Here is a 27,200-nt window from a genome sequence, read left to right as displayed (position 1 = left end):
TCCTCCTTTGTGAAGACAGAACCAAAGTATGTATTTAATTGGTCTGCCATTTCTTTGTTCCCCATTATAAATTCCCCTGATTTTGACTGCAAGGGACCTACGCTTGACTTCACCAATCTTTTTCTCTTCACATATTTTTAGAAGCTTTTACTGTCAGTTTTTATGTTGCCTGCAAGATTACTCTCATACTCTGTTTTCCCACTCTTAATTAATCCCTTTGTCCTCCTTTGCTGAATCCTAAACTGCTCCCAATTCTCAGGTTTACTGCTTTTTCTGGCCAATTTATATGTCCTCTCCTTGGATCTTTTGCTAGCCCTAATTTCCCTTGTTAGCCACGGTTGAGTTACCTTTTTTTTATTTTTATGCCAAAAAGGGATGAACAAATTCTGTAGTTCATCTATGCAATCATTAAATGTTTGCCATTGCCTATCCACCGTCAACCCGTTGAGTAACATTCCCCAGTCAATCCTACCCAACTCACACCTCATACCATCGTAGTTTCCTTTATTTAAATTCAGGACCCGAGTCTCTGAGTCAACTACTTCACTCTGCGTCTTAATGAAGAATTCGAGCATATTATGATCGCTCCGCCCCAAGGGGCCTCGCACAACAAGATTGCTAATTATTCCTTTCTCATTACATAATACCCAGTCTAAGATGGCCTGATCTCTAGTTGGTTCCTCGAAATATTGGTCCAGGAAACCATCCCGTATACACTCCAGGAATTCCTCCTCCACAGTATTGTTACTAATTTGGTTAGCCCAATCTATATGTAGAATAAAGTCACCCATGATAACTGCTGTGCCTTTATTGCACGCGTCTCTAATTTCCCGTTTAATGCCGTCCCCAACCTCCGCATTACTGTTTGGGGGTCTGTATACAACTCCCACTAACGTTTTCTGCCCCATGGTATTTCTCAACTCTACCCATACAGATTCCAGATCATCAGAGCTAATATCCTTCCTTACAATTGTGTTAATCTCTTTAACCAGCAATGCTACCCCACCTCCTTTTCCTTTTTGCCTGTCTTTCCTGAATATTGAATACCCCTGGATGTTGAGTTCCCAGCCTTGGTCACCCTGCAGCCATGTTTCCGTAATCCCAATCATATCATATCCGTTTACATCTATTTGTGCAGCTAATTCATCCACCTTATTATGAATGCTCCTCGCATTAAGACACAAAGCCTTCAGGCTTTTTTTTTTTAACATTCTTAGACCTTTTAGAATTATTATTTACTGTGGCCATGTTTGATTTAAACCGTTGATTTCTCTGACTGCCACTTTTGCTTTTCTCCTTCCTGTCTTTTGCTTCTATCCTTGTTTCCCTTTCCTCTGTCTCCCTGCACAGGTTCCCAACCCCCTGCTATTTTAGTATAAACCCTCCCCCAGAGCACTAGCAAACACTCCCTCTAGGACATCGGTCCCGGTTCTGCCCAGGTGCAAACCGTCCAGTTTGTACTGGTCCCACCTCCCCCACAACCGGTTCCAATGTCCCAGGAATTTGAATCCCTCCCCCTTGCACCATTCCTCTAGCCACGTATTCATCTGAAATATCCTTCTATTTCTACTCTGACTAGCACGTGGCACTAGTAGCAATCCTGAGATTACTACGTTTGAGGTCCTATTTTTAAATTTGCCTCCTAACTCCGTATATTCAGCTTTTAGACCTCATCCCAGTTTTTACGTATGTCGTTGGTACCTATATGCACCACGACAACTGGCTGTTCACCCTCCTCTTCCAAAATGCTCTGTAGCCGCTCCGAGACATCCTTGACCCTTGCACCAGGGAGGCAACATACCATCCTGGAGTCTCGTTTGCGGCCGCAGAAACACCTATCTATTCCCCTTACAATAGAATCCCCTATCACTATAGCTCTCCCACACTTTTTCCTCCCGTCCTTTGCAGCAGGACCACCCACGGTGCCAGGAAGTTGGCTGCTGCTGTCTTCCCTCGATAAGCCATCTCCCTCAGCAATATCCAAAGCGGTATATCTGTTTGAGAGGGGGATGGCCACAGGGGACCCCTGCACTACCTGCCTGCGCCTACTACTCTGCCTGGCGGTCACCCATTCCTTGCCTGCCTGTGCAGCCTTTACCTGCGGTGTGACCAACTCATTAAACGTGCTATCCACGACGCCCTCAGCATCGCAAATGCTCCAGTATGTATCCATTCACAGCTCCAGCGCTGCAATGCGGTCTGCCAGTAGCTGCAGCTGGATACACATGGTCGTCAGGGACACAGGAAGTGTCCCTGATTTCCCACATAGTGCAGGAGGAGCTTACCACGGCGCCGAGCTGTACTGCCATGACTTACCCTTTAATTAATTCAAATTAAATTAAATCAAATCAATCCCACCAATTACACTACAATTAAATGATATACTCAAGAGCCCTTGTTTACCAGCAGTCCCCGCTACACAACAGAGACCCTTGAAACTTTTAACCACAAAATTTAAGTTTGTGAAAAAGCGAGAAAGAGAGAAATACTCACCAACCAATCACTTACCTGCTTTCTGGTGACATCACACTTTGATTACTTTTTTACTTCTCTCTCTCTCCTCTCGCTGACTCTGTGCCTCTCGCAGGTCCGCAGCTCAGCTCCGGTCCCAGGCCTCCTCTCCGCGCTCTCTTTATCCTCCTCTCACTGACTCTGTGCTTCTCGCAGGTCCACAGCTCAGCTCCGGTCCCAGGCCTCCTCTCCGCGCTCTTTTCATCCTCCTCTCGCTGACTCTGTGCCTCTTGCAGGTCCGCCGCTCAGCTCCGGATAGTCCCTTACCATTACTTCATGAGAACCACTGGAGAGTCGTGCATCAAATAAAAACCTAAGATTATCTTTTGCGACATTGCACTGTGATGCTTTCTGGTGGCCTGATGTATGTATTCATTTCCTCCCAGAAATTTGCATCTATGGAGGCAACGTTTTAATCGCAACACCCCAAACACTTGTGGACAGTTTTGAATAGTAATATAATTTTTCTTTTTTCCTAACTAATTGCATAGCGATTTCAATGCTGTATAATTGCAATCTATGGTACTATATTTGTTACAATTAGAAATTTGCTTTTTGGTTTCATTAATATTGATAGTGATTATAGGCTGCAACAGATTGACCATACTGGCAAACCTCCCAAGTATGATGTGACGGAATATAAAAGAAAGGGAAAATGCACACATCCCCTTCAAAAAAAATCTTGACATCGCAAATGACTTCAGTAGGGAACTTTGATTTCAGGCACTTATTTCTGATCCAGACTAAATCAATAGCTAGCATCCAAACATTATTGATGTAGCACAGTTAAAATAACAGAACATGACAACTTCAATTAAAGGTCATGCAATCCAATTTTACTGTCTGGTGAATAAATTTACTCATGCTCAGTGCGGTTTGTTTTCAACAGGGCAAGTGGTGCAAGGTCAAATATTTTCAGGATACTGGGTAAAATATTGATATAAAAATGGCAAATTAATATGGAAAATTAATAACAATAAAAGAAGACAGATGCACACTTGTATTACCTTATCATGTCTCTCAGAAATGTCTCAAATATTTTGCATACTATTAATTACTTTAACGCTACTATGATGTAGACAAATGTATGGCCATTTTGCACACAGCAAGATTCCACAAATAGCAGTGAGATGAATGACCAGTTAATTTGCTTTAATAGTGTTGGTTGTGGGAGTATTGCTGGCCAGGACACTAGGAGAACTCTTTGCTCCTCTTCAAATGCTGTCATAGGATCTCTAACACCCACTTGAGCTGTCATCCTTGATTTAATGAAGGACTGCACCTCTGACAATGCAGTACTCCCTCAGTATTGTCCTGGGTTGTCAAGTCTAATTTACATGTTCAAGTCCTGCAGTGGACTTGAACCCACAACCTTATAACTCAGAGGTGAGAGTGCGATCAACAGAGCCAAGCTGGCATGTTAATCAAACAGATGCAGAAAGCTTGTGTGAAAAATTTAGATTTTACTTTATCTAAATCTGATCGGAACTGAGCAAAGGTGGTGAAGAGGAAAGACTATGCCAATATTTTCATGCAGTACAGAGCTGGCATTACATTGCCAGTGTAATTTATCCCTCTACCAGTTAGTTTTGTGCTGCTTTAAACAGGCTCCAAGTGAAGCAGGCTCCAGAAAATGGGCTCTGGGCAGTGGAGTTGTTTCATTGTCTTAGACTGGCAGTGAGGAATGAATATAATCCCTCTCAAAAACAATAATAAATTACATTCATATAATGTAGAAAAATGTCCCAAGCTGCTTCACAAGAGAAAAAGAATGGGTGACAAACCTTTGTGGGACTAAGTGTGGCTATTAGTGCATTTACTGATTGATCATTAACATCAAAGTCATGGTTAATCGATAATTGGGCCTATGGTCATCACCCAGAAAATTGAGAGTAGGTAGTTTGAAAACAAGCTTACAACACACCGTAATCATAATAATCAACTTTTTTGTCATTGTTAGTGCACAAGTGCAGTACAACGAAATGTAGGCTTGCGGCTCCCGAGAGTGTACATTTAGATTAAGACATTTAAACATTCAACATTCATTTGGCTTGTAATACATTAACATAAACATAATAAAGTGCATTGACAGATGTGCAGGCTTTAGAGTTTATTTGTGGAGTTCAGTAGGATGACAGCCCTGGGAAAGAAGCTGTTCCTAAATCTGGTTGTTCGGGTGCGAATGCATCTAGCGTCTCCCAGATGGCAGGAGGGTGAACAGACTGTGGCTGGGGTGGGTAGGGCCTTTGATGATGGTCCGTGACCTCCGTAAACAGCGTTTCTGGTATATGTGTGTTATGTGGTAAATGAGTGTTTCATTCCCAATATGATGTTCCTGGGCTCTGAAGTGGAAAAAGTTTTAAAAGAACACTAGAGGATACAGGTAATCCTAAACCAACAGGACTCAATAAACATGTCAGACCCACTTCAGGTACCTAATGTATTTTCAACTAGCAGTTTAAAATCAGGGCAGCCTGTTTGAAAAAGCCACAACTTTGTAATTTGAAGCATTTTGATTAATTCGGGCATCATTTTACAAAACTAGTTTTTTATTTAAATGTATTAGTTTTAGTCCAAATAGATTTACACCAACTGTGTATGTAATAGCAGTGTTTAGAAGTTGTCAATTATCAGTGTAAATAAAAAGTACTGCAGAATTGGTGCTTCCTCAATTAAATAGATCCATTTTCAGTAATAAGATCAAACTGTGGGATCTATTTTTTTGATGGTTCCTAGGTAAAAGGTATGGTATTGGCTATGAATTGTTAAGGTACAATAGGCCTGAATTTGCGGTCGGAGGCTTCCGTGGGCGGATGCCTTTGAACCGCAATAAAACTACGAACCTACCTGATGGTCCTGGGTCCACGGAGGCTCACGCTCCTGGGCCTCTGCGCGTAGGTATGCGTAGAGGGCCACGTATCCCAGGGGCGCAGGCAATTCGCAAGTGTCCCTGGGCTCACGTGGGCCGGCCCAACCAATGAGAAAGGGGATTCCCATTATGCTTATGGTGATTCCATTTATGTAAGGAATCCCTATAAGCATGAATAGGAATCACCCAAAAAATACATTTTAACAACACTGAAATTAAAAAAAAAAAAATTACATGTTTAAAATGAATTAAAATACAATTTAATTATATATTTAAAACAAAAATTTAATTTTTTGAAAAACAAATGTAAACATTTTTCAAGGGGCCAAAAATAACACAGACTTATTTTACAGGTTTTTGAATGTTAAAATGATTTTTAAAAATGTTACTTTAATATTTATTTTAACCCTTACGCTGGCGAAAGAAGGCCTTACACCTGCTTTTACCAGGCGTAAGAGTTTCATGGGCATTCGCTGGGCGGTAGTTAGGCAAATAGCCCAACTCTCCACCAGTGAATGCCCTTTTCCCGGGGATGCGGAGGATCTGTCATGACTGATCGCAAGTTCTGGGTGGGTTTTCACACATGTGCGGTCATAGACCCCGGAAAATCCGGGCCAATAGGTTCAGTGATTTGATATAAATAAATGTGAAACTAAATAACTCCAAAAACATACATGAGGTCAAAGAGCTAATGAGTAAAAGGATTAATCCTATTCCTAATGTCCCAAAGGTTTAAATTTACCAGCCTAGACATTCGATCGCTCCCAAAAACAGGTGTGTAGGGGGCGGGGCATGTACTGCACGCGCCTGTTAGTGTACTCCCAGGCAGTACGTGATATTCGTGTTGCCTGCTCATTATTATGAGTCAAGCCTGTTTGAGGGGCTGGATATTGATGTCTCTGACGCCCCTTAAAGGCAGCTAGGACCTCCTAAAATGGGAAGTGCATTCTGGCTGCAGCAAGGCAACAAGACTGAGAGGGCAACAAGGTTTTACGCTGCTGCCTTAGAGGCCTGGTGCAGGCAGTGGACAGGAGGAGGAAGATCCTCTTCTTCCCAGTGGACAGAAAGCCCTCCAGGCAACTCCACTGCTGCCAGTGGCAATGGAAAGAGGTCACAGAGGAGGTCAGTGCCACAAGCTTAGCTCCCAAGACATAGATGCAATGCTGAAAAAGTTCAATAAGCTCACCAGAGTCATCAAGGTAAGAATACAACTCTCTTACTTTCTGTTCACACGTTCACCATCTCCAGCCTCATTACTCACAATACTCCCCTCCCCTGCTTCCTTTCACTCCTACAATGTGCTGGAGAGGCTACTACTCCACAGACTAGCCTCCATCATCAAGCCAACCATTCCTAAGGAGCAAGTGGGCTTCCGGAGCGGCCGTAACTGCTGTGTCCAAGTGGTAGCTTTAACAACGCACATCGAAGCAGGCTTCCAGCACCAGCTCAAGACCGCTGTAGCACTCATGGACCTGTCAGCGATATTTGACACAGTATGGAAGCATGGACTGCTTTACAAGTTCTCCACCATTTTACCCTGCAAAACAACGATCCATCTTTTCAACTCCATGCTTAGCAACCGATGCTTCTGTGTGTACTCTGGCATAGGACATTGAACAAGGTCCTGTCCTGGTACCCATATTATTCAACGTTTACACCAGTGATCTGCCCGAAACATAGTCCCGCAAGTTTGTATCCCCAGATGACATTGCCTTGGTCACGCAAAACATGAATCTGTCCATCACCGAGGAGATCCTGACTAGTGATTTACAGAGGATGGAGGCCTACTTCCGCCGATGGCGACTTCGGCCAAACCCGCAAAAGACCGTCGCCTCGACATTTCACCTCAACACCCATCAAGCAAACCAAGCTTTGAAAGTCTCCTTTTGCGACGCAGAGGTGAACCATACCACAAACCCCTCCTATTTAGGAGTCACCCTTGATCGCACCCTGTCATATAGACAACATCTCCAAAACCTTGGGAAGAAACTAAAGAGTAGGGTCAACTTGATCCAGAAACTCGTCGGACCCACATGGGGAGCAGACGCTCAAACCCTTCTTACGGCAGCACTCACCCTGGTGTACTCTACAGCAGAGTACTGCTTGCTGGCATGGCTACTGAGTCCGCATGTCAAATCCGTTGATGTCCAGCTGAATTCTACTATGAGAATTATCACCGGTATGCTTTTATCGACACCAACACCTTGGCTGCCCATGAATGCAAACATCACACCACCACACCTACGCCTCAAATATGCAGTCCCCAGAGAATACAACCACTACACCAGCAAAGACATGCTGATCCAGGCCAACTTGAACAACCTACCACCAACCCGTCTCAAATCTAGAAGGCCATTTTGGACCGTCGCCGAAGCCCTTCAGTGATCTCCCCTCAGCCTTGATGACCGATGGCGAAATGCTTGGAAGAACTATGACATACGGATTGGATTCCTTATAGAGGACCCCACAGTACAACCTGAAGGATCAAACCTTCCTCGCAAACAGTGGACAACCATCAACCGCCTCGGAACCGGTCATGGTAGATGCTGCCACCTTCTCCATAGATGGAAGATTAAAGCATCCCCATCCTGCGACTGGAGCTCCTAATCAGACCCTGGAGCCCATCATTGAGCGCTGCCCTCAGAGGAAATTTGCAGGCAGCCTACAAGATATCCACACTGTTACACCAGAAGATTTGGCCTGGCTATCTGACTTAGATATTGACATTTGATTTGCTTTGCTACTACCATACAAAAGAAGACGACTCCTACAATCACTGCACCCATGCTTCACTACACCTCCTTCTCCTCATACTTACACCCCCCCCATTATTGCAACCCTCACTACCCCCACCCTTCACATCTGACACACTGTATACCAACTATTCCGACATGGAATTCCATCTAAGCACTTCACAAGACTGTCACTAAGACACTTCCTTCTTTCTTGCTGGAGAAGGTCCCTCACAACTTTAGTCAGCAGGCTGCCAGCGGAGGAGATTGAGCCCACCTGCACACACACTTTCCCCCCCCCTTGAAGAAAACATGTTGATCATCATGTGAGGGTGGAGATTCATAGCTGTGACGAGTGACGAGGCTGGAGGAGATGTCGTGTAGGGTTTCTTCACACCATATCCTCTATCTCACCCTGAACACTCTGCATGGCAAAACTGCAGATGCTTTCAACAGCCACTTCTCTCTCTGCTCTTCCTTTACACTGAAAGCTAACCCTTGTCCCTCTCTTTCCTTTCAGGTGCTGAAGACATCAACATACCTCTGCTACTTTAGGAAGAGGATTTCAGCCTGCCTAATGCAGCGTCACTTGATCTCACCCTCGCAAGTACCAGCTCAGATAATGGCACCACACGTACTTTAGAGGCTAGGTTAGAGGAGGAGTCTTCACGTGGTGACTCACCTGGCACAAGTAGACAGGACCTAGGGCAGGAGACTAGGATGTCACAGGTGCCAGCTCACCTAGAGGGCGAGATTACATACTAGCTCTGCTGCAGAGGACTCGTGTGCTGACTTCAAGAGCCGGAAATGCTATGTGCACTGGGCAGCCTGCCAGTTTGCGCACAGTGTCGCAGAGGATGGAGGAGTCCAGCTCCAGCTTGTGTCAAAACTGCACAGAGCATGGAGACCATTCTGTCCAACATGAACCGAGCGGTCAGCTCCATGAGCATGACAGTGGCGTCCACCATCATGGAGCCGCTCCTGACAGCTCTCGCAGCTCTCATGGAAGCTCAGATAGCTGCCATGTTGGACTTGAGGGCCACTGCTGACGGGCTTCCAGAGCATCGCCTGACTCCCGTACTCGCACAGAGCTGGAGAAATGCTGATGCGCAGTCCCAGGAGAGTGGCCTTGGCTGCATGGGAGAGGCACCTGCTGTCCTCTCTCAGGACCACAACAGGCCTGCTCCCTGGCCACCCACTTCGCCAGTACCCTTGTTATTGTCACACAGCCAGCTGGGCCAGCCTGCTCCAGTTCACGCTGAGTTGCTGCAGTCTAGCCGGGCCCTCAAGGCCCAGAGTTGCTTGAGGCCACCCACCACGGCCATCTGAAGTGACCTCAATTGAAGCTCAGCAGCCTTTCAAACCAGCTGTATGTTGAGGGAGTGAAATCCCTTTTGAATCATAAAGATACTAAGCTGCTGTTGGGGTGCACACAAGGCAATGTGGGTGAAGCCTAGTGCTCTCTAGTTCTGCTTTGCTCTGTCCATGGGGAACAAGATATAGGTCATTCACCTTGTGTAGAGAGCCTCGGTGACCTCCCTGATACATTAGAGTCATAGAGTTATACAGCACAGAAAGAGGCCCTTTGACCCATCGTTTCCACGCCGGCCATCAAGCCTTGTCTATTCTAATCCCATTTTCCAGCACTCCGTCCGTAGCCTTGTATGCGATGGCGTTTCAAGTACTCATCTAAATGCTTCTTGAATGTTGTGAGGGTTCCTGCCTCTACCACCCTTTCAGGCAGTGAGTTCCAGATTCCAATCACCCTCTGGGTGAAAATGTTTTTCCTCAAATCCCCTCTAAACCTCCTGCCCCTTATCTTGAAACTATGCCCCCTGGTTATTGACCCCTCTACTAAGGGGAAAAGTTCCTTTCTATCTACCCTATCTATGCCCCTCATAATTTTGTACACCTCAATCCTCAGCCTTCTCTGCTCTAAGGAAAACAACCCCAGCCTGTCCAGTCTCTCTTCATAGCTGAAGCGCTCCAGCCCAGGTAACATCCTGGTGAATCTCCTCTGCACCCTCTCCAAAGCAATCACATCCTTCCTATAGTGTGGTGACCAGAACTGCACACAATATTCCAGCTATGGCCTAACTAGCATTTTGTACAGCTCCATCATAACCTCCCTGCTCTTGCCTTCATTAGCCGAGGCATAAAATATAAGTATCCCATATGCCTTTTTTAACCACCTTATCTACCCATCCTGCTGTCTTCAGGGATCTATGTACATGCACACCAAGGTCCCTCTGATCCTCTGCTTCCTAGGGTCCTACCATTCTTGTGTATTCCCTTGCCTTGTTAGTCCTCCCAAAATGCATCACCTCACACTTTTCAGGGTTAAATTCCATTTGCCACTGTTTTGCCCATCTAACCAACAAATCTATCTCGTCCTGTAGCCTGAGGCTTCCCTCCTCGCTATTTACCACTCCACCAATTTGCGTGCCATCTGCAAACTTACTAATCATACCTCCTACATTCATATCTAAATCATTAATGTACACTACAAACAGCAAAGGACCCAGCACCGATCTCTGCAGCACACCACTGGACACAGGCTTCCAGTCACAAAAACAACCTTCGACTATCACCCTCTGTCTCCTGCCACTAAGCCAATTTTTGATCCAATGTGCCAAATTGCCGTGGATCCCATGGGCTCTTCCCTTCTTGACCAGTTTCCCATGTGGGACTTTGTCAAAAGCCTTACTGAAGTCCATGTAGACTACATCAACTGCACTACCCTCATCCACACACCTAGTCACCTCCTCAAAATTCAATCAAATTGGTCAGGCAGTGAGTTCCAGATTCCAACCACCCTCTGGGTGAAAAAGTTTTTCCTCAAATCCCCTCTAAACCTCCTGACCCTGTAAGGGGTTTTCCTCGAGAGGTTTCCTTGAGGTTTCTCTCTCTAGAGGCCTCTCTCTCTTGCACAGTAAAACCTTGAGTGGTTCGACCCACTCGCCCCTTAGATTCTATACTCTGGACTTAGGCGCAGGAACTACAATGTAGAGAAAACTCTTGTAGACCAAGTTTGATGAAACAAAATGAAATGTTATTGCATAAGGAAAAATATCAAATCAAATGCAAGCAGATAAGGGAGTACATGGGAGGGAAAAACACACAAACAAATCATAACGACACAGTACTAACTAAGGCAAATACAGGCATCTTATACTCTACAAAGATCATTATGAAATAAGGAAACACACGGAACATCGAGGGACAACTCATGTTAATTGTACCCTTAAATCCACCCCCTTATTAAACCTATCTAGATCTGATTGTGAAGGGCCAGAAACATGCTCACCAATCCCACTAGGAAGTGCAAGGTTTTGAAATCGAGTTTGTGTTTGGTCCTTTCAGGCATTTCGTCTCCACGTGGATCGTGGAGCCCCTGCGAGCTGCGCCACACCTCTCTCCTGAGGTGGGGGTCGGGGGCGGCTGGACACCAGCGGGCCTGGATGTCGGCGGGGTCGAGGATCGTCGGCTCGACCCTGGTCAGAGGAGCCTTGGGCTGGCTCCCATCGCTTCTTCAGTCTCTTTTCTCTTCTCCTGAGCCGGGGTGGCTGGAAGGTTTCTTCTCTTGGGACCTTTATTTTTTTGTCTCTTCTCCCAAGTTGGGTCGGTGGCCTCTAGTTCCGGCAACGGCCCGGGGATGGTCGATGATCTCCCGATGTGTTTCCCCGGGGTGGGACGCCAGGTTCGAGACGGCCTTCTCGATGTTGGCTTTCTTCTTCCTCCTGCGAGTGCCTGCTTCTTCTTCTGGCTGTCCGGATTCAAACTCGACCGCTCTCCAGCTCCGACTGTCTTCAAGCTTGCCACTGTAACCCCCTCCAGCTGTAACTCCAGTTATACCTTTTCTTCAGAGGCTTCACTTCCCGCCCAAAATCAGGTTAGTCTTTGTTTTATTTTTGGCGGGCTGGGAGCACAGCGGGGTAGTTATTATATTTTAAAATGTAAACGGCTGGTAAAGGCCCATCTCTGGTCTGGAATTACCTTCATTGTTTTTAATGTCCTGCTGATCTCGTTATCTAGTCCTGGGTGCTGTTCTCATGAATATGAAATTGTCCCCTTTTGTCTGGGTCAACATTTTGATGGCCTCTGTCTCCAGGCCGATCTTGACTGGATCTGCATCTAATCCATATGCATATGTGTGGGTCTGGTTTCGTTCTCTCAGAAACGGCTTCCAGAACTTGCTGTAGGTTGAATCCACAAAGCTGTCTGAGGTTGCGCAGGAACCATTTTAAAGTGTCCCAATAAGCTGGTCACATGGTATGGCGGCCATTTTGTATGCACCCTTTTCTGGGCTTCCTTATAAAACAGTCTTTAAAATCATGGCCTCTTCTGCCATTTGACCCTTATTAATGTAAAGTCCAATTTTGCGAATCCCACTACCCTACAAAGCTATGCTGACTATCCCTGATTAATCCCTGCCTCTCCAAGTGGAGACTAATTCTGCCCCTCAGAATTTTTTCCAATAATTTCCCTACCACTGATAGGCTCACAGGCCTGTGATTCCCTGGTTTATCCCTACTACCCTTCTTGAACAATGGTACTACGTTAGCTGTTCTCTAGTCCTCTGGCACCTCCCCTGTGGCCAGAGAGGTTCTGAAAATTTATGTCGGAGCCCCTGCAATCTCCTCCCTTGCCTCACACAGCAGCCTGGGATACATCCCGTCAGGGGCTGGGGATTTATCCACTTTTAAGCCCATTAAAACCGCTAGTACCTCCTCCCTCTTAATACTAATTTGTTCAAGTATATCACAATCCCCCTGCCTGATTTCTATGCCTACATCGTCCTTCTCTATCGTGAACACAGATGCAAAATATTCATTTAAAACCTCACCTACATCTTCCGGCTCTACACACAGATTGCCTCTTTGGTCCCTAATGGGCCCTACTCTTTCCCTCGTTATCCTCTTGCCCTTAATATACTTATAAAACACCTTTGGATTTTCCTTTATTTTGCCCGCCAGTGTTTTTTCATGCCCCCTCTTCGCTCTCCTAATTTCTTTTTTTAGGTATCCCCCTGCACTTTTTATACTCCTCTAGTGCTTCCACTGTTTTTAGTCCTTTGTATCTGCTAAAAGCCTCCCATTTTTCCTAATCCATTCTTGTATATCGCTTGACATCCAGGGTTCCCCGGGCTTGTTGGTCCCACCCTTGACCTTTACGGGAACATGTTGGCGTTGTACTCTCTCTATTTCCTTTCTGATTGGTGGCCTGCGAATTGATATGTTGCTGGTATTACCTACTACAGCCTGCAAAGACCCTGGGGGAAAAATCAGTTGGTTGCGCCTCCCGTTGGCGCCTTAAGAGGGCGCTAACGGGACGCAAAGCAACTAGCGCCTGGGCGCGGCACTGCCCACGCCTCCCGCAAAATTCAGTGGGAGGTTAGTGGTGGCGCTAACGAGTAGCACCCTGCGGCGCTGTGCCGCTGGCGATGACGTCATTGGCGTGCGCAGCGCTCCGCTCACGTCCCGGCCGCGATCTTCGGGAGCGCCCCCTGACTTACCGCTGGACGCTATGTCCGACGGGGTCAGGGGGGCATACTTGCGGCCGGGGAGGCGCAATTTAAAGGCGAGGTGCGAGGAGGCCATTTTTGTTGCTGGCTGCCTGCCTGCGCTCCCGTCCCAGACCTCCTGAAACGCGCCCCCCCCTCCCCCTGCAGAGTGCTGGCTGCGCTCCAAGAGCCCGACACTTCTCTTGAGTGCCGGGCTCTTTTGCCTGCACTCCCGATTGCCGGGGGCCCAGCTGGGCCCCAGGTCGCGCTGCACAAGGCCCCTCCCCTTTAAGAAGGGAGGAAGGCCTGCAATACCACGGCGCGACGTGCCGCAACGTATGGCGCTGCGGATCATAACGCCGCAATATTGACTCACAGCGCCCCAAGAGGGATGCGGGGCGCTTCCAGTAGCGCCCCGCTTCCCTCTTGGGGCGCAACCACTCAATTTCCAGTGCGGGGACGCTAATTTTTCCGGGGTGCTACTTTTAGCGCCCCGATGAAGTTAGCGCCCCTGGGCGCTACTCAATTTTTAGCCCCCTGTGTCATAAAGGTTAAGGGTCACAGAGACTGTGACTGTCATGCCTTGGTGCGAGACTCGAGTCGTGGCTGCAGCAGGTGACATAGCTCGGTGACGGCATCCTTTGTGAAGGTGCCTCATGTATTGCTCAGTGAATTTCATGCAGGAGACCCGCTCTTTGAATACCTGCTGTGGGTCTGGCTTCCTGCGCAATGCCGTCCTCCTCCTGCCTCTTGTTGCAACTGCTCCTGATCGCGGCTGTCTTCCTTGCTGCTCCCCTTTCTTCTCTAGCCCTGAAGGCAGCCATGCCAGACCAACATGACTGCAGTCAACTGTTTTGTAAGGCAGCCAAGAATAGCGCAACACCAACAAAATCATCTTTTCAGCAGGCAAACTGAACTTTCCAGTTAGGAAACAGGGCAAAATTTTATAGCTATTATTGAGGGATGAGATGGGACTATCAGCATTACACTTACATCAGGTATCGAACTTAAAAGGGATGGTACGATGAGAACAATTTACTCAGAAGTAGTTGTGTTTAATACCTATATACTTGGAAATGTTATCACACGGCAATCAAATCTGATAAACAACAAACCCAATAGCCTTATATCAATAAGGTAAAATAATGGCTTCAGATATTAAGAGCAAACTTGAGGATTATCTCCAATAATGACCTAATAACTTCAGAAAGGAAGATCTTACCTCATTGATCTTTTGGAGGAGGTGCTATATGAAGTGGACTGTTGCAAACTCTATAATGTACTGTACCGGACTGCCAAACTTCTCTCAAAGGCTCAAATCATGGACTCAATCAGTGGGAATTTTGGGTGAAACTCAGAAATGGATAAGAAACTGGCTGGAGGAAATGGAGCCGTGGTACTTGCTAGAGGAATGAAATCAAAATGGGGGGAAATACTGCATGGAGTACCTTAAGGATCAGTGCTGGGGCATGTTTTAGGGTGCATTTGCATTACAGCTGTGGCTTTGTTGTGAAACAGTTTTACTCCGCACTGCAGTTAGAGTGCAGCCTGAATCCAGAGTCAGGGCCCAAACTGAAACTTAATGCAAAATGGTAAAGTTGAAGGAAGCAGCCAGGGATTTACTAAAGGGAATAGATGTAGGGGGAGAAATTCAGTATCGCCCCGTTTGGGGCGCTAACTTTTAAAAGCTGGGAAACTTAGCGCTAGGCGCTAATGATTCCCAGCTTTTGCAAAATTCGATGTTTGCGCTCCAGGAAGGAAGTGGAGCGCTAAATCGTGCGCTCCACTTCCTTCCTGGAGCGCTAAATGACGCAGGCGGGGCGGTAGTGGTACAGCACTGCACAATGGGCCGTGCAGCACTGCCGCGATCCGAGGCCCCTTCCTTCTCTCTGCATTGGGACCAGTTAGCTGGTCCTCGACGGCGACCGTGATCCGGCCCGATCTGCCCCATGCACTCCAGCAGAGTGCTGGGCTGATCGATTGCGGCCCAGGAGGAATCGGAAAAAATCAATAGCAACATTGTTAAAATTATTCTCCTACCCGCGCCAACATCCCCTTTTATTTGCACCTCCGAAGCTCCCGGCCTCCCGAACAACACCTCCTGCAACTGTCGATGTTGTCGCCCGGTGATGCTGCAGGGGGTGGAACCGAAGTTCAGGTACGGGATGCTACTGGGGCGATGTGCATGGCAATGATGTCATGATTTCCCGGCGCAGGAGATTGTGGCGCTACTGGTTACCGCCGCCGTAAACCTCCATGTCAATTTCGTGGGTGTCGGTACTATTGCTGCGCCCGGTCGCAAAGCTGGTAGCGCCCCGGAGGCGCTAACTGGAGGCGCTAAAGTAGCGAATTTCTTCCCCTGTAATCTGTAAATGGGCAGAACAGTAGCAATTAAAATTTAATACAAATATATCCTCAAATATACGGTACTGCCCACTAAGAAAAAATGGATGCGCACTGCCCACTACTCTGATCATCTAGAGGGCAAAGATAACCCCCAGCTGTAGGTTTCTGTTGCCAGCTGTCTTCTAAAATCCCGCTCCCTGCACCCACCACCCTCGCCCCTACCACCACCCACCACCCTCGCCCCTACCACCACCCACCACCCTCGCCCCTACCACCACCCACCACCCTCGCCCCTACCACCACCCACCACCCTCGCCCCTACCACCACCCACCACCCTCGCCCCTACCACCACCCACCACCCTCGCCCCTACCACCACCCACCACCCTCGCCCCTACCACCACCCACCACCCTCGCCCCTACCACCACCCACCACCCTCGCCCCTACCACCACCCACCACCCTCGCCCCTACCACCACCCACCACCCTCGCCCCTACCACCACCCACCACCCTCGCCCCTACCACCACCCTCACCCCTACCACCAAGGGCGAGGAGCTCATGATTTTTTTTCACTAATGTAAAGACTATCTGTTCAGCTGCCTCTGCTGCTTCCTCCCTCTACTCTTGCTCACCAAACCAAACCAACTCTCCCAATCTCCCTGTTACTCTAGTCCTGACCCATTGTCTCTCTCGAATTTCTCATATGTCTCTCTCCATGCCATCTCCAAGCTCTTCTCATCCAATAAGAAGACCTCCTGCTCTTCCGACTAAACACCTGATCACCCAACCTCGAGCTGAAGGGTGATGGAAAAAGTCTAACTAGCAGAGCACATCGCAAGTTGCCCCGCCCCAGCAAATTCTGGGTGAATGTCCTTCTACTTGCCTCCTGGTGTAAGTCCTGACTCATGGGAAGGTGGGGAATGTGACGATCCAAAACATTCTTAACTGTGCTTAAGTTGTGACTGAATGATCCGAGTGCATTTTTTTCCTCCAAAGCTCATAACCCCATTATTTATTTGCAGGCTATGTGCTGAGCACATAGTTGAGGCTGAGACTGGGCACTCAGTGTTTGTAGCCAGCATAACCTGGCTAGACAAATTTATATTTGCCTACTGGCATATTGTCCACCTGGAGAGTCTGATTCACATTGATAGGTTGGTGGAAATAGCGACGTTAATGTGCTTCATAATGTAAAGACACAGTAGATCCTGGGGCACTGTGTTAGCTCATGGGTGTTAAGGCCAGAACTGAACACAATGCAAATATACTGACAATCCACTGCCTTGGGTAGGCATCACTCTCCCTGTCACATTTAAGAGCGGGACTGTATTTCAGATCAGCACTTGCTTCCTAATGCCACATTTTTCCCCAAAGTGTTGCAAATATGCCATTAAAAAGTTAAGTCTAATAAGGGCAGTAAAGACCAAAGCATGAAATAAGAAATTCTCAAGCCTGGAGTTCACTGCAGGTCCACTAGGTGAAGCTATTATGACACAGAAAAATAAATCTGCCATAGCATTGGTATTAATAAAGAATGTAATGTATTTGAGAGAAGATTTAAAGAGGTGTGACTGGCTAATCTGCTGCTGAGAGTAATGTGTAACAGTAAAATACACAGAAACTGATTATAGTAAATCTTAGTTGAGTGAAGTAATTTTCCATCATTAGGCCATAATAAGAGTAAGGTACCAGAAGGGGATTACTGTACAGGGATTACTTTTCTTTATGTCTGTCGCACAGTTCATGTACTGTATCATAGTACCACGTTACAAGTTCCAATTGCAGCTTCAATGCATCAGTGGGGCTAGAATTTAGCAGTAATCCAAAAATCCACAATTACAACAACACCAGACGGATTACTAAAAATAGTCTCCCAGCAGGTAATCTGTCTGGATTACTACATTTACAAAATTGGCAGCATTTAAGAAAATTTAAGGAGTAGGATTTTACTTTTTCCTCAACATACAGTTATAATCTATCCACCAAATAAAACTTAGTACGGGAAACTTTGTGATGTCCGGCACCGACGGGACCGAGCTGTTGCCGTCCCATCAAAACTGCCGGACAAACCAGCGTTAATGTTAAAACATACGGAAGCTTTTGAGCTCCGTATCTAGCAACAAACCCTGTTGTTTAGCAACAGCTTCTAAACAGTCGGCCGTAGCTTGCAAGCGTCTCTGTAGCTAAGCAACAGCTTTAGCTAGACCTTGCAGAGCCTGACTAGTGGGAAAAAAAAGCAACGAAAAGAAAAAAAACTTACTGAACCAACTCCTGAATTTTGCCGGTGGCTCGAGCATTCCGGACAGTTAACCTCCGGATAAACCAAAGTTTCCTGTAACATATTTGCATCCGCATATGTTGCACATGCCTTAAGGATGTTGTAGTGAAATGACTATTGTGATAGTTACAGTAATATTTTGTAAGTAACCGAGAGCTGAGTCAATGGAATGCGTATAAAACATTACTGATTTTAGTGGTGTCCTGATTTAGCACATATAATATTTTAATCTGCATCAAGTGGTTGTGAAAGTGAAGTTAGAGAATTTCAAGATTCTGAAAGAAATTGAGAGAGTTCACTATGATGAAGCATTCAAATACCAGGAAATAATTTTTCTGTTAAAATAGGAAGGTAAGAGCGAGAGAAGTCCGATGGAATTTAAACCATGAAACTTGAATGTACTGTAAATGGGTTCAAGAAGCAATTAGGTAACTTTCTGGAAAAAAGTGATTGAGAGTTGCTGAGAAAGTGGTTAGGTGGGGTTGACCTATCAAAAAGGGATGATTTTATCAGGCCTCATTGCCTTTTACTTTATTAAAATTCTTATGTTTTTATGTCACAATTGCAAGATTCAATTGTACTACAAATATTGCTGACCCCTACAATTAGATCTTGATATAACGACAAATAGATGAACTAAATAGTTCTTACCAATGCGGTGCTAGAACTTTGTGTCTGAGTCAAGAAGGGATGAAGTGTTAATGACTGTTTTTGATTGTGTTTGTAGAGATTGTTGCATTTTTGGAAGAGAGTATAATTAACGATGGACTTAATTTTTTGATGGTTTCATTTTATACTGATTTATTGTTATGCCAGCTCTGATACAAGTTTTATTACCATCTGATTCCATGAAATAAAATACTATTAAAATGGAAAATGTCCCATTGGACTTGGGGGTGTTTTCTAAGGCTGTGGTGAATTAGAGGGAACTTTATTTGTGGGTGCTTGATGCTGATGCTGGGTGCCCAAAAAGTGACATTGTTCCATTCCTCAGCAATATGATCCTTCATCTTGATGTGCATAAAATTCACAAAAAATAACATAGAAAACAAAATAAACTTTGCCCTTGTTCTATGGAGAAAGTTGTTACACTTCACAGTTGTCTATGATCTATCAATTTATTTTTCTTTTCTGTGTGAAGTTAAATTGTTCCCAGTATTTTTACTTAAGTCTGTGAGGCAAATTTGAAGAGTTTAAATAAAGATCAAGAACTGTAATCCTGGTTGACTGCACATTGGGCCAGAAATTAGGATCGGGTGCTTGCCGCGCGTGCAAGCCCCCGATCTGCACTCTCCCTGCGCACCGACATCTGAAGCCCGGGCCTGCATGCATTTCCTGTCACTGGCCCGGTTCAGATGTCGGCGCGATGTGCTTGCCTGATCCAGCGGCGTAGTTAGTGCGATGTGCTGGCTGGGATCAGGTGAGCACTCTGCAGCCAACCAGGGGAGGGGAAACTCATTCATGAGTTTGATAGTAAAGACTGTCAAACTCATGAAAAGTACGGGCGCCCAAAAGACTAGTTTAACTTTAATTAAAATTTTAAAAAACATCCCAATAATTAAATAAACTATAAATAATTTTTAAAAACTATTTAAAACAATTAATAAAATTTTTGAAAAAAATAATTTTTTACGAAATCGGGTCTAAAGATAAACTTACCTTACTGTAAAGTCCTTAAAAACAATGAAGCTGTGGAAAAAATGTAATAATTTTAAATAATAGACCACTTACCTTCAAGAATCCACTCCTTACGCCTCCTTTTTTTCATTTCTAAAAAGTTCAGGCCCTTGCACACGCGCAAACCTGTCAAAGTGAAGGAAGTTCAACGCGTGCGCGCAGAGTCCTGCGCGCACGCGTTGGACCTCTTAACCCCTTGGTTCGATGGAGAGGAAATGCCGGTTTCCCGTGCATGCGCTGTGCATGCGCTGTGCATGCTGAAATCCGGCACTTCCAACGGGCCCACGCGTGAGTACACCGTCCGTACTCGCGCGTTGGGACCGGAATTACTGGCCCAATATGAGTTGCAGAGCTAGCTAGGAATCTATGAACAGTTGGGAAATACAAATGTGGCAACTACAGGCTGGTCACACTAGCATCTAACTAGAAAAGAACAAAAAGATTCTCATTGGATGAGAGCTTTAGATATTACCCCCCCCCCCACCTAATAGACGCACAGTTTAAACCGCAAAGTCAAAAAAAGGACTCAAAAATCTCATTAGGAAATAATGTGTCCACAATCTGAAAATGATAATGACTTCAAAGATCCTGGTTGTACCCAATGTTTTAACATATTAAAATACTTCTCCTCAAGCCACAACACATTCTCATTTATTGTTGCCAAAGTACTGTGCTATTATATTGATTTGTGCATCAATTTTGTTCTCTATTTTCAGGAGAACAGGGTGCTGTGAGCATGCTTCCACTGTTTTTATTGGAGCACAGTTTCTCTCCGGCAGAGCTGGGCTTCTGGAATGGGATAGTTGCGATGGGATTTTCTATTTTTGGATCATGCCTTGGTGGCGTATTAATGCCCAAGTATAAGTAAGTTCATAGAATTAATGATTTTATTCATTAGTAGACATAAGAAAAAAGAATATATCATCTTTATTCACGTATTGTGTCACCTGCCTTCAAACTAAATAAATCATTAATGTTAAAAAATATAAATGTTGTATTTTTTTACATTTGGAATTCTTTACGAATGTAATAGAATTGGTGCATTATTGTAATATAAAGCATGTTATATCTCCATACTTTAAAAGGACATGTGATAACATGCCTCAAGAGTCTTCACCTCAATGTGAAAGCTCATGGGATCAAGAGGAAAACAGTAAGTTATTTGCTACATAAGGTGGTGATCAGTTGTAGTAGTACTAATTGTGTGGCTGCAACTAATCTTAGCATCAATCCAGTTTGCTGTTCATAATGTTTATAAGTAGTCTTGCTAAAGATTTTAAAAGGAGAATTTGTTTCATTTTTCTGTTTGTGATTGCGTAGGGGAAGGAGGTGTGGGGGAATAGTTAGTCACATTAGAACGTTTCACCATACTTTGTTACGTCGTTATTATGTATGTTGGCCTGAATATCCAATCTGCAATAAAATTTAATTCATTAAAAAAATCTACAGTAAATATACTACAAATGACAGTGAATATGGATATTTAAAAATTTAGTCAAAAAAATGTAGGCAGATTAATTAATCAGACATTGAAAGTATCATCACAGCGTAGGACAGTTGGAGAGGCAAATAAAATGTCTGGGTGTATAGGTAGATCCATAGAGCATAAGTCTAATAGAAATGATTCACTGTATAAAGGACCAGTGAGAGCACACGAGGCGTATTTTGTAATTATTTCCTTCATTGAATCCTTCCCCTGTCTATATTTTTACATTGTATTCAATTGTGGAAACTGTACTGATGCAAAAATATAGACAGTGGAAAGGAGTCAATGAAGGAAATAAAGACAATTCCAAGGTTTTAATAATTTGGGCCATAAATGGCAGAAAATTGTATTTCTGTGCAATACTTTATTAGTTGTCAGTACCTTTAAAAAAAATCTGTAAACTTACCAAATGTATTAAATCTTTAAATGGCCCTCCTGTGTATTGATATCATGACGCCCCTTGTACTGTTCCTGCACTCATTTTCCTATCATAACAATATTAAATGAAAGTTACAGGCTTGCTGGGTCTAATAAGCTTTATCTGCTCCTAAAATATATTTTATGTTCTGATGACAAGAGTGTCAGATGTCCAGTCCACACTTCCTTGATCTCTGCATTGAGTCAATTGCTGGATTGACATCAAATTTTATTCTGATCTCCTAGCAGTTACAGTAGTTCTTTTATACTTTTGTATCCTGAAAAGTGTAAAACCTGCTGAGAGAACAGTAAACCGTAACAGGAAAAAATGTTATTTTAGCTTGGCATTGAAATCGGAAGGAAGGACAGACTTGGCATCCGGCACTCCCCTCTAAACCTGTGGGACTTGTCAAGTATCATTGAGCGTCAAACTGATTATGGGAGTGCTGTAAAAGTGGGTCACAGATTGCTGAAAATTAGTCCTTTTTAGATCAATAGGTTGTACGGTACTACTCCTATGCCTTATTTTATTAGCTATCATCTCACTTGAAGACTTGAAAAGTGTTGCACCCTTCCTATATTATTCATGTTAGTGTTCCATACATTGCATGTTGGTGTTCCATACATTGCATCTCTTGTAAAGCTCTATTTCACTTTCAACTTTGCCAGCTAGAGCATTTGATTGACATAAAATAAATACTATATTGTCCAGCAATATCTGATTCAGCTTTGTTTTCCTATGATCTAGTGTGACAAGTTAAGTTGAAATGAAATTCCAGTGTATATAAAGCCTTTGATCTGATATTATAAGGCATCCAAAATTCTCTCATCTGTATATTTAGTTCTTACCCAAAAATATAAATTGGGGAAAATGATTAGTTATTCTGATAAAAGTATTAAATATTGTTCATTTCTTTATTTTGTCACTGCAGTACACAGTGATAGAACAAAAAGCGGCAGTTTTCAGAATAACGTGAAGCATGGTGTGCATGCGTTTTTCATTCTTAGCTCTACTAAGAAGGATATTCTGTTTCTGCGAGGTGTAAACTTCAGCTGTTTAATAAATTCATCTGAATCATAGAATCATCGAATGGTTGCAGCACAGAAGGCGGCCATTCTGCCCGTCGAGCCCGTGCCGACTCTCTGCAACAGCACTTCAGCTAGTCCCACTCTCCTGCCCTTTCCCCGTAGCCCTGCAATTTTTTTTCCTTATCCAACTCCCCTTTGAAAGCTGTGATTGAGTCTGACTCCATCATCCTTTCAGGCAGTGCATTCCAGATGCTATCCACTCGCTGAGTAAAAAAGTTTTTCCTCTTGTCACCTTTGGTTCTTCTGCCAATCACCTAAATCTCAACCCTTCTGCCAAACAGTTTCCCTCTATCTACTCTGTCTAGGCCCCTCATGATTTTGAACACCTCTATCAAATCTCCTCTCAATCTTCTCTGCTCTAAGGAGAACAACTCCAGCTTCTCCAGTCTATCAACGTAACTGAAGTCCCTTATCCCTGGAATCATTCTCATAAATCTTTTCTGCACCCTCTCTAAGGCCTTCACATCCTTCCTAAAGTGCGGTGCCCAGAATTGGATGCAATACTCCAATTGAGGCAGAACCAGTGTTTTATACAGATTCATCATAATTTCCACGCTTTTGTACTCTGGGGGCGATTTTGTTAATGGGGGCGCGCTGGAGGTGGGACTGCTGCTTGGCGGGTCGATGTCCCGTCTCCATCGATTTGTGGCCAACCCACGCTATTTTCCCTTGATTGACCTTGTTAAGCCAGCCCAGCAGGCTTAGCAGGCCAATTAAGGGAAAGCCGGTTGCAGAGAACGTCAAAAGTTTTGACAGATGAATTGTCATCGTTTGACAGCTCTGTGAAGCTGTCAGTGACATTCTCTGTAGTTTGATGAGGTCTTGACCTCATCAAACTTCTTTTACAGAAATGAGATGGTTGTTGCATCTGAGAATGCAATGGCCATCTCTCATCTTCAACACGGAGGTCAGAGACTCTCCGCATACACACCGACTGAAGCCTGCAGGAAGAAACAAAGGTAAGTACACTTTTACTAACACTTTGTACTTACCTCAGATACTCACCTCTACACTCTTGCACCCATCACTTATCTTCACAGCACACCTTTGCACCCCCGCAGACCCACTACTCGCCTCGCTGACCTGGCGGGTTTTGGAGCCTTCAGGAAGCCCGCACTTGTGAGGGCAAAAAGGGGATAATCCTATTTTCTGCCTGTTAACTACCTGTTACCAGGCAGTTAATAGGCTTTAATCCCTTCCCGCCTCCAAGGAGCCGGGACCCGACGCGGGTCGGATACCCGCCTCCTGGGAAGATGGCATGGAGGCGGGTTGGGCCCCTGCCCTCAAATTCTGCCATTTTCCTGGCAGCCCCGCCTCCCCAGGGCTGGCAAAATCGCCCCCATGCCTCTATTCATGAAGCCCAGGATCTCGTAAGATTTTTAAACTGCTTTCTGAACCTGCCCTGCCACCTTCAACGATTTGTGCACATATACCACATGGTCTCTCTGTTCATCCCTTTAGGATTGTACCCTTTAGTTAATATTTCCTCTCTTCATTCTTTCTACCAAAATGTATCACTTCGCACTTTTCTGTGTTACATTTCATCTGCCACGTGTCTGCCCATTCCACCAGCCTGTCTATGTCCTCTTGAAGTCTATCACTATCTTCCTCACTGTTCACTATACTTCGAAGTTTTGTGTCATCTGCAGATTTTGAAATTGTGCCCTGTACACCCACATCCAATCATTAATATATATCAAGAAAAGCAGTGGTTCTAGAACCGACCCCTGGGGAACACCACTGTATACCTTCCTCCAGTCCGAAAAACAACCATTCACCACTACTCTTGTTTCCAGTTACTTAGCCAATTTCGAATCCATGCTGCCACTGTCCCTTTTATTCCATGGGCTTCAACTTTGCTGGCAAGCCTATTATGTGGCATTGTCAAACGCCTTTTGGAAATCCATGTACACCACGTCAACCACGTTGGTTAAACACAATTTGCCTTTAACAAATCCATGCTGGCTTTCCTTAATTATTCCAGACTTGTCCAAGTGACTGTTAATTTTGTCCCTGATTATTGTTTCCAAAAGCTTCCCCACTACCGAGGTTAAATTGACTGGCCTGTAGTTGCTGGGTTTATCTTTACACCCTTTTTTGAACAAGGATGTAACATTTGCAATTCTCCAGTCCTCTGGTACCACCCCCGTTTCTAAGGAGGATTGGGAGATTATGGCCAGTACCTCCGAGATTTTTTTCCTTCACTTCCCTCAACGTCCTAGGATGCATCCCATCCGGTCATGGTGACTTATCTACTTTAAGTACAGCCAGCCTTTCTAGTACCTCATCTTTATCAATTTTTATTCCATCCAGTATCTCCTCTACCTCCTCCTTCACTATGTCTATGGCAGCAACTTCTTCCTTGGCGAAGACAGATGCAAAGTACTCATTTAGCACCTCAGCCTATCCTCCGCCTCCATGCGCAGATCTCCTTTTTGGTCTCTAGTTGGCCCCAGCCCTCCTCTTATTACCCGTTTACTATTTATATGCCTACAGAAGACTTTTGGATTACATTTTATTTTAATTTTATGACAAAAATGAAAAAATGCAGATGTCTATCTGTAACTGTTCGTGTTCCTGGTTCTGTGAGAATGCTAATCATTAACAGCACATTAAGGCTAGCAGGCTTGAGATGAGAGGTTTTTTTTATGCTGCCTACAAGATAATGGCCCAGAAATTCAGGTCGGGGGCTTCCCGCGGGTGCAAGCCCCCGACCTGCACTTACCTAGCGCGCCGGCCGTTGAGCTGTGGGACGGCGTGGGATTCCGATCCTGGGCCGCCTTCAACTGCCAGCGCGCAGTGCTTGCGTATCCCAGGGGCGCAGTTAGTTAGATGCGTCCCCTGGGATCATGTGTGCCATGGAGAGCCAATGGTAGCAGGGAATGCTTCATTCATAAGTTTGACAGGAAGAGCTGTCAAACCTATAAATACTATAAGCCCCAAAACATCACTAAAACTTCAGATAATTTTTTTTTTTTAAATCACATTTTTAACATACATGAATCTTTCTGGTATCCGGCACTGACGGGACCGAGCTGGTGCCGTCCCATCAAAACTGCCGTAGAAACCAGCGCTAATGTTAAAACATACGGAGCTTCTGAGCTCCGTGTGAAGCAACAAACCCTGTTGCTTAGCAACAGCTTCAAAACAGTCGGCGTAGCTTGCAAGCATCTCTGTAGCTAAGCAACAGCTTCAGCTAGACCTTGCAGAGCCACGACTGCAGAAAAAACGCAACGAAAAGAAAAAAAACTTAACTGAACCGACTCCTGAATTTTGCTGGTGGATAGAGCTTTCCGGACATTTAACCTCCGGATAAACGAAAGTTTCCTGTAACTATAAATTACATGAAATAACTATTTTAAACAATAATTTAAATTTTTGAAAAAATGAATTACATTTTCTAACGGGGCTAAAAATAAACTTACCTTTCTTTGAAGTATTTAAAAATAATAAACCTGTGGAAAAAATGTTTTAATTTTAATTAATTCACCACTTACCTTGTTAAAAGCAGGCCTTGCGCCTGCTTTTTAAAAGTGTAACTGCTGGAGACTTACCCTCCCGGAGAAACCTGCAAAAAAAAACGTAAGTTCAATGCGCATGCGCCGTCTCTCCGGCGCAACGCGTTCGACCACTGAACGCCGCCTTTCATGGGAACGGAAGTGCCGGTTTCCCGCGCATGCGCAGTGCATGCACGAAACCGGCACTTTCGTTGGGCCTATGCGTGAGTACCCTGTGCGTACTCACGCATTGGGACCCGAATTTCTGGGCCAATAACCGTCACTGCTCTTGAGAAAATTGGATGAACAGAAAAAAGGTGTTGCTTTATCCTGCAAGGAGCTGTCAAGCACTTTATAGGTTCTTATGGTTTAGAAAATTGGGTTCAAATCTGAATTTACTTGAATGACATTTAGACTTAAAAAAACATGCTGATAAAATAAAGCTGAGAATAGTTTGTACTAATGGACTTTTTTTCAGTGTAAATTATAGGCATTTTGTGTTGACCTATTGAATAAAATTCAGGAGGAGAGACAGCCCTCCGAAGGTTCAACTAGTTAATGCTATGAGTAGTTGAGATGTACTGACCAAGAAGGTCTCAGGTTCTCTCTGTGGTCTTGCTGAATTAGCTGCTCTCAGCTGGGGCTGCAGTAGGTGTGTTAAAATTGGCCTTAGTACTTTGGGATAAGGAGAAAACCATTGCAGGGCCTCATTCTAATTGCTATCTGACAACCCCAGCTGGAAGTATGTGGACATGGTACTGACAAGATCGGGCTTGGCAGTGATGGCTCCAAAC

General features: G+C 44.8%; 1 protein-coding gene across 3 annotated transcripts in view; it reads left to right on the top strand.

Annotated features, from left to right (window-relative positions):
* The window catches only part of slc33a2 (solute carrier family 33 member 2), a 123,947-nt gene that overhangs the window by 20,676 nt on the left and 76,071 nt on the right, over positions 1–27,200 (top strand). For 2 of the 3 annotated variants that reach the window (XM_085986267.1, XM_085986256.1), the window contains exon 3: positions 20,634–20,781. In XM_085986267.1, coding sequence (XP_085842393.1) covers positions 20,634–20,781 — 148 coding nt within the window. Of the gene's footprint in view, positions 1–11,475; positions 12,005–20,633; positions 20,782–27,200 lie in introns of those variants that run through there. The other variant, XR_015078186.1, reaches the window with a different exon arrangement.

This window comes from Somniosus microcephalus, chromosome 1, assembly GCF_052327205.1.
Source record: "Somniosus microcephalus isolate GS21.2 chromosome 1, FLI_Smic_1.0, whole genome shotgun sequence".
NCBI classification, from domain to species: Eukaryota; Metazoa; Chordata; class Chondrichthyes; order Squaliformes; family Somniosidae; genus Somniosus; species Somniosus microcephalus.
Note: the sequence above shows the minus strand (reverse complement) of the source record. Positions and strands in the feature narration are given on the sequence as shown.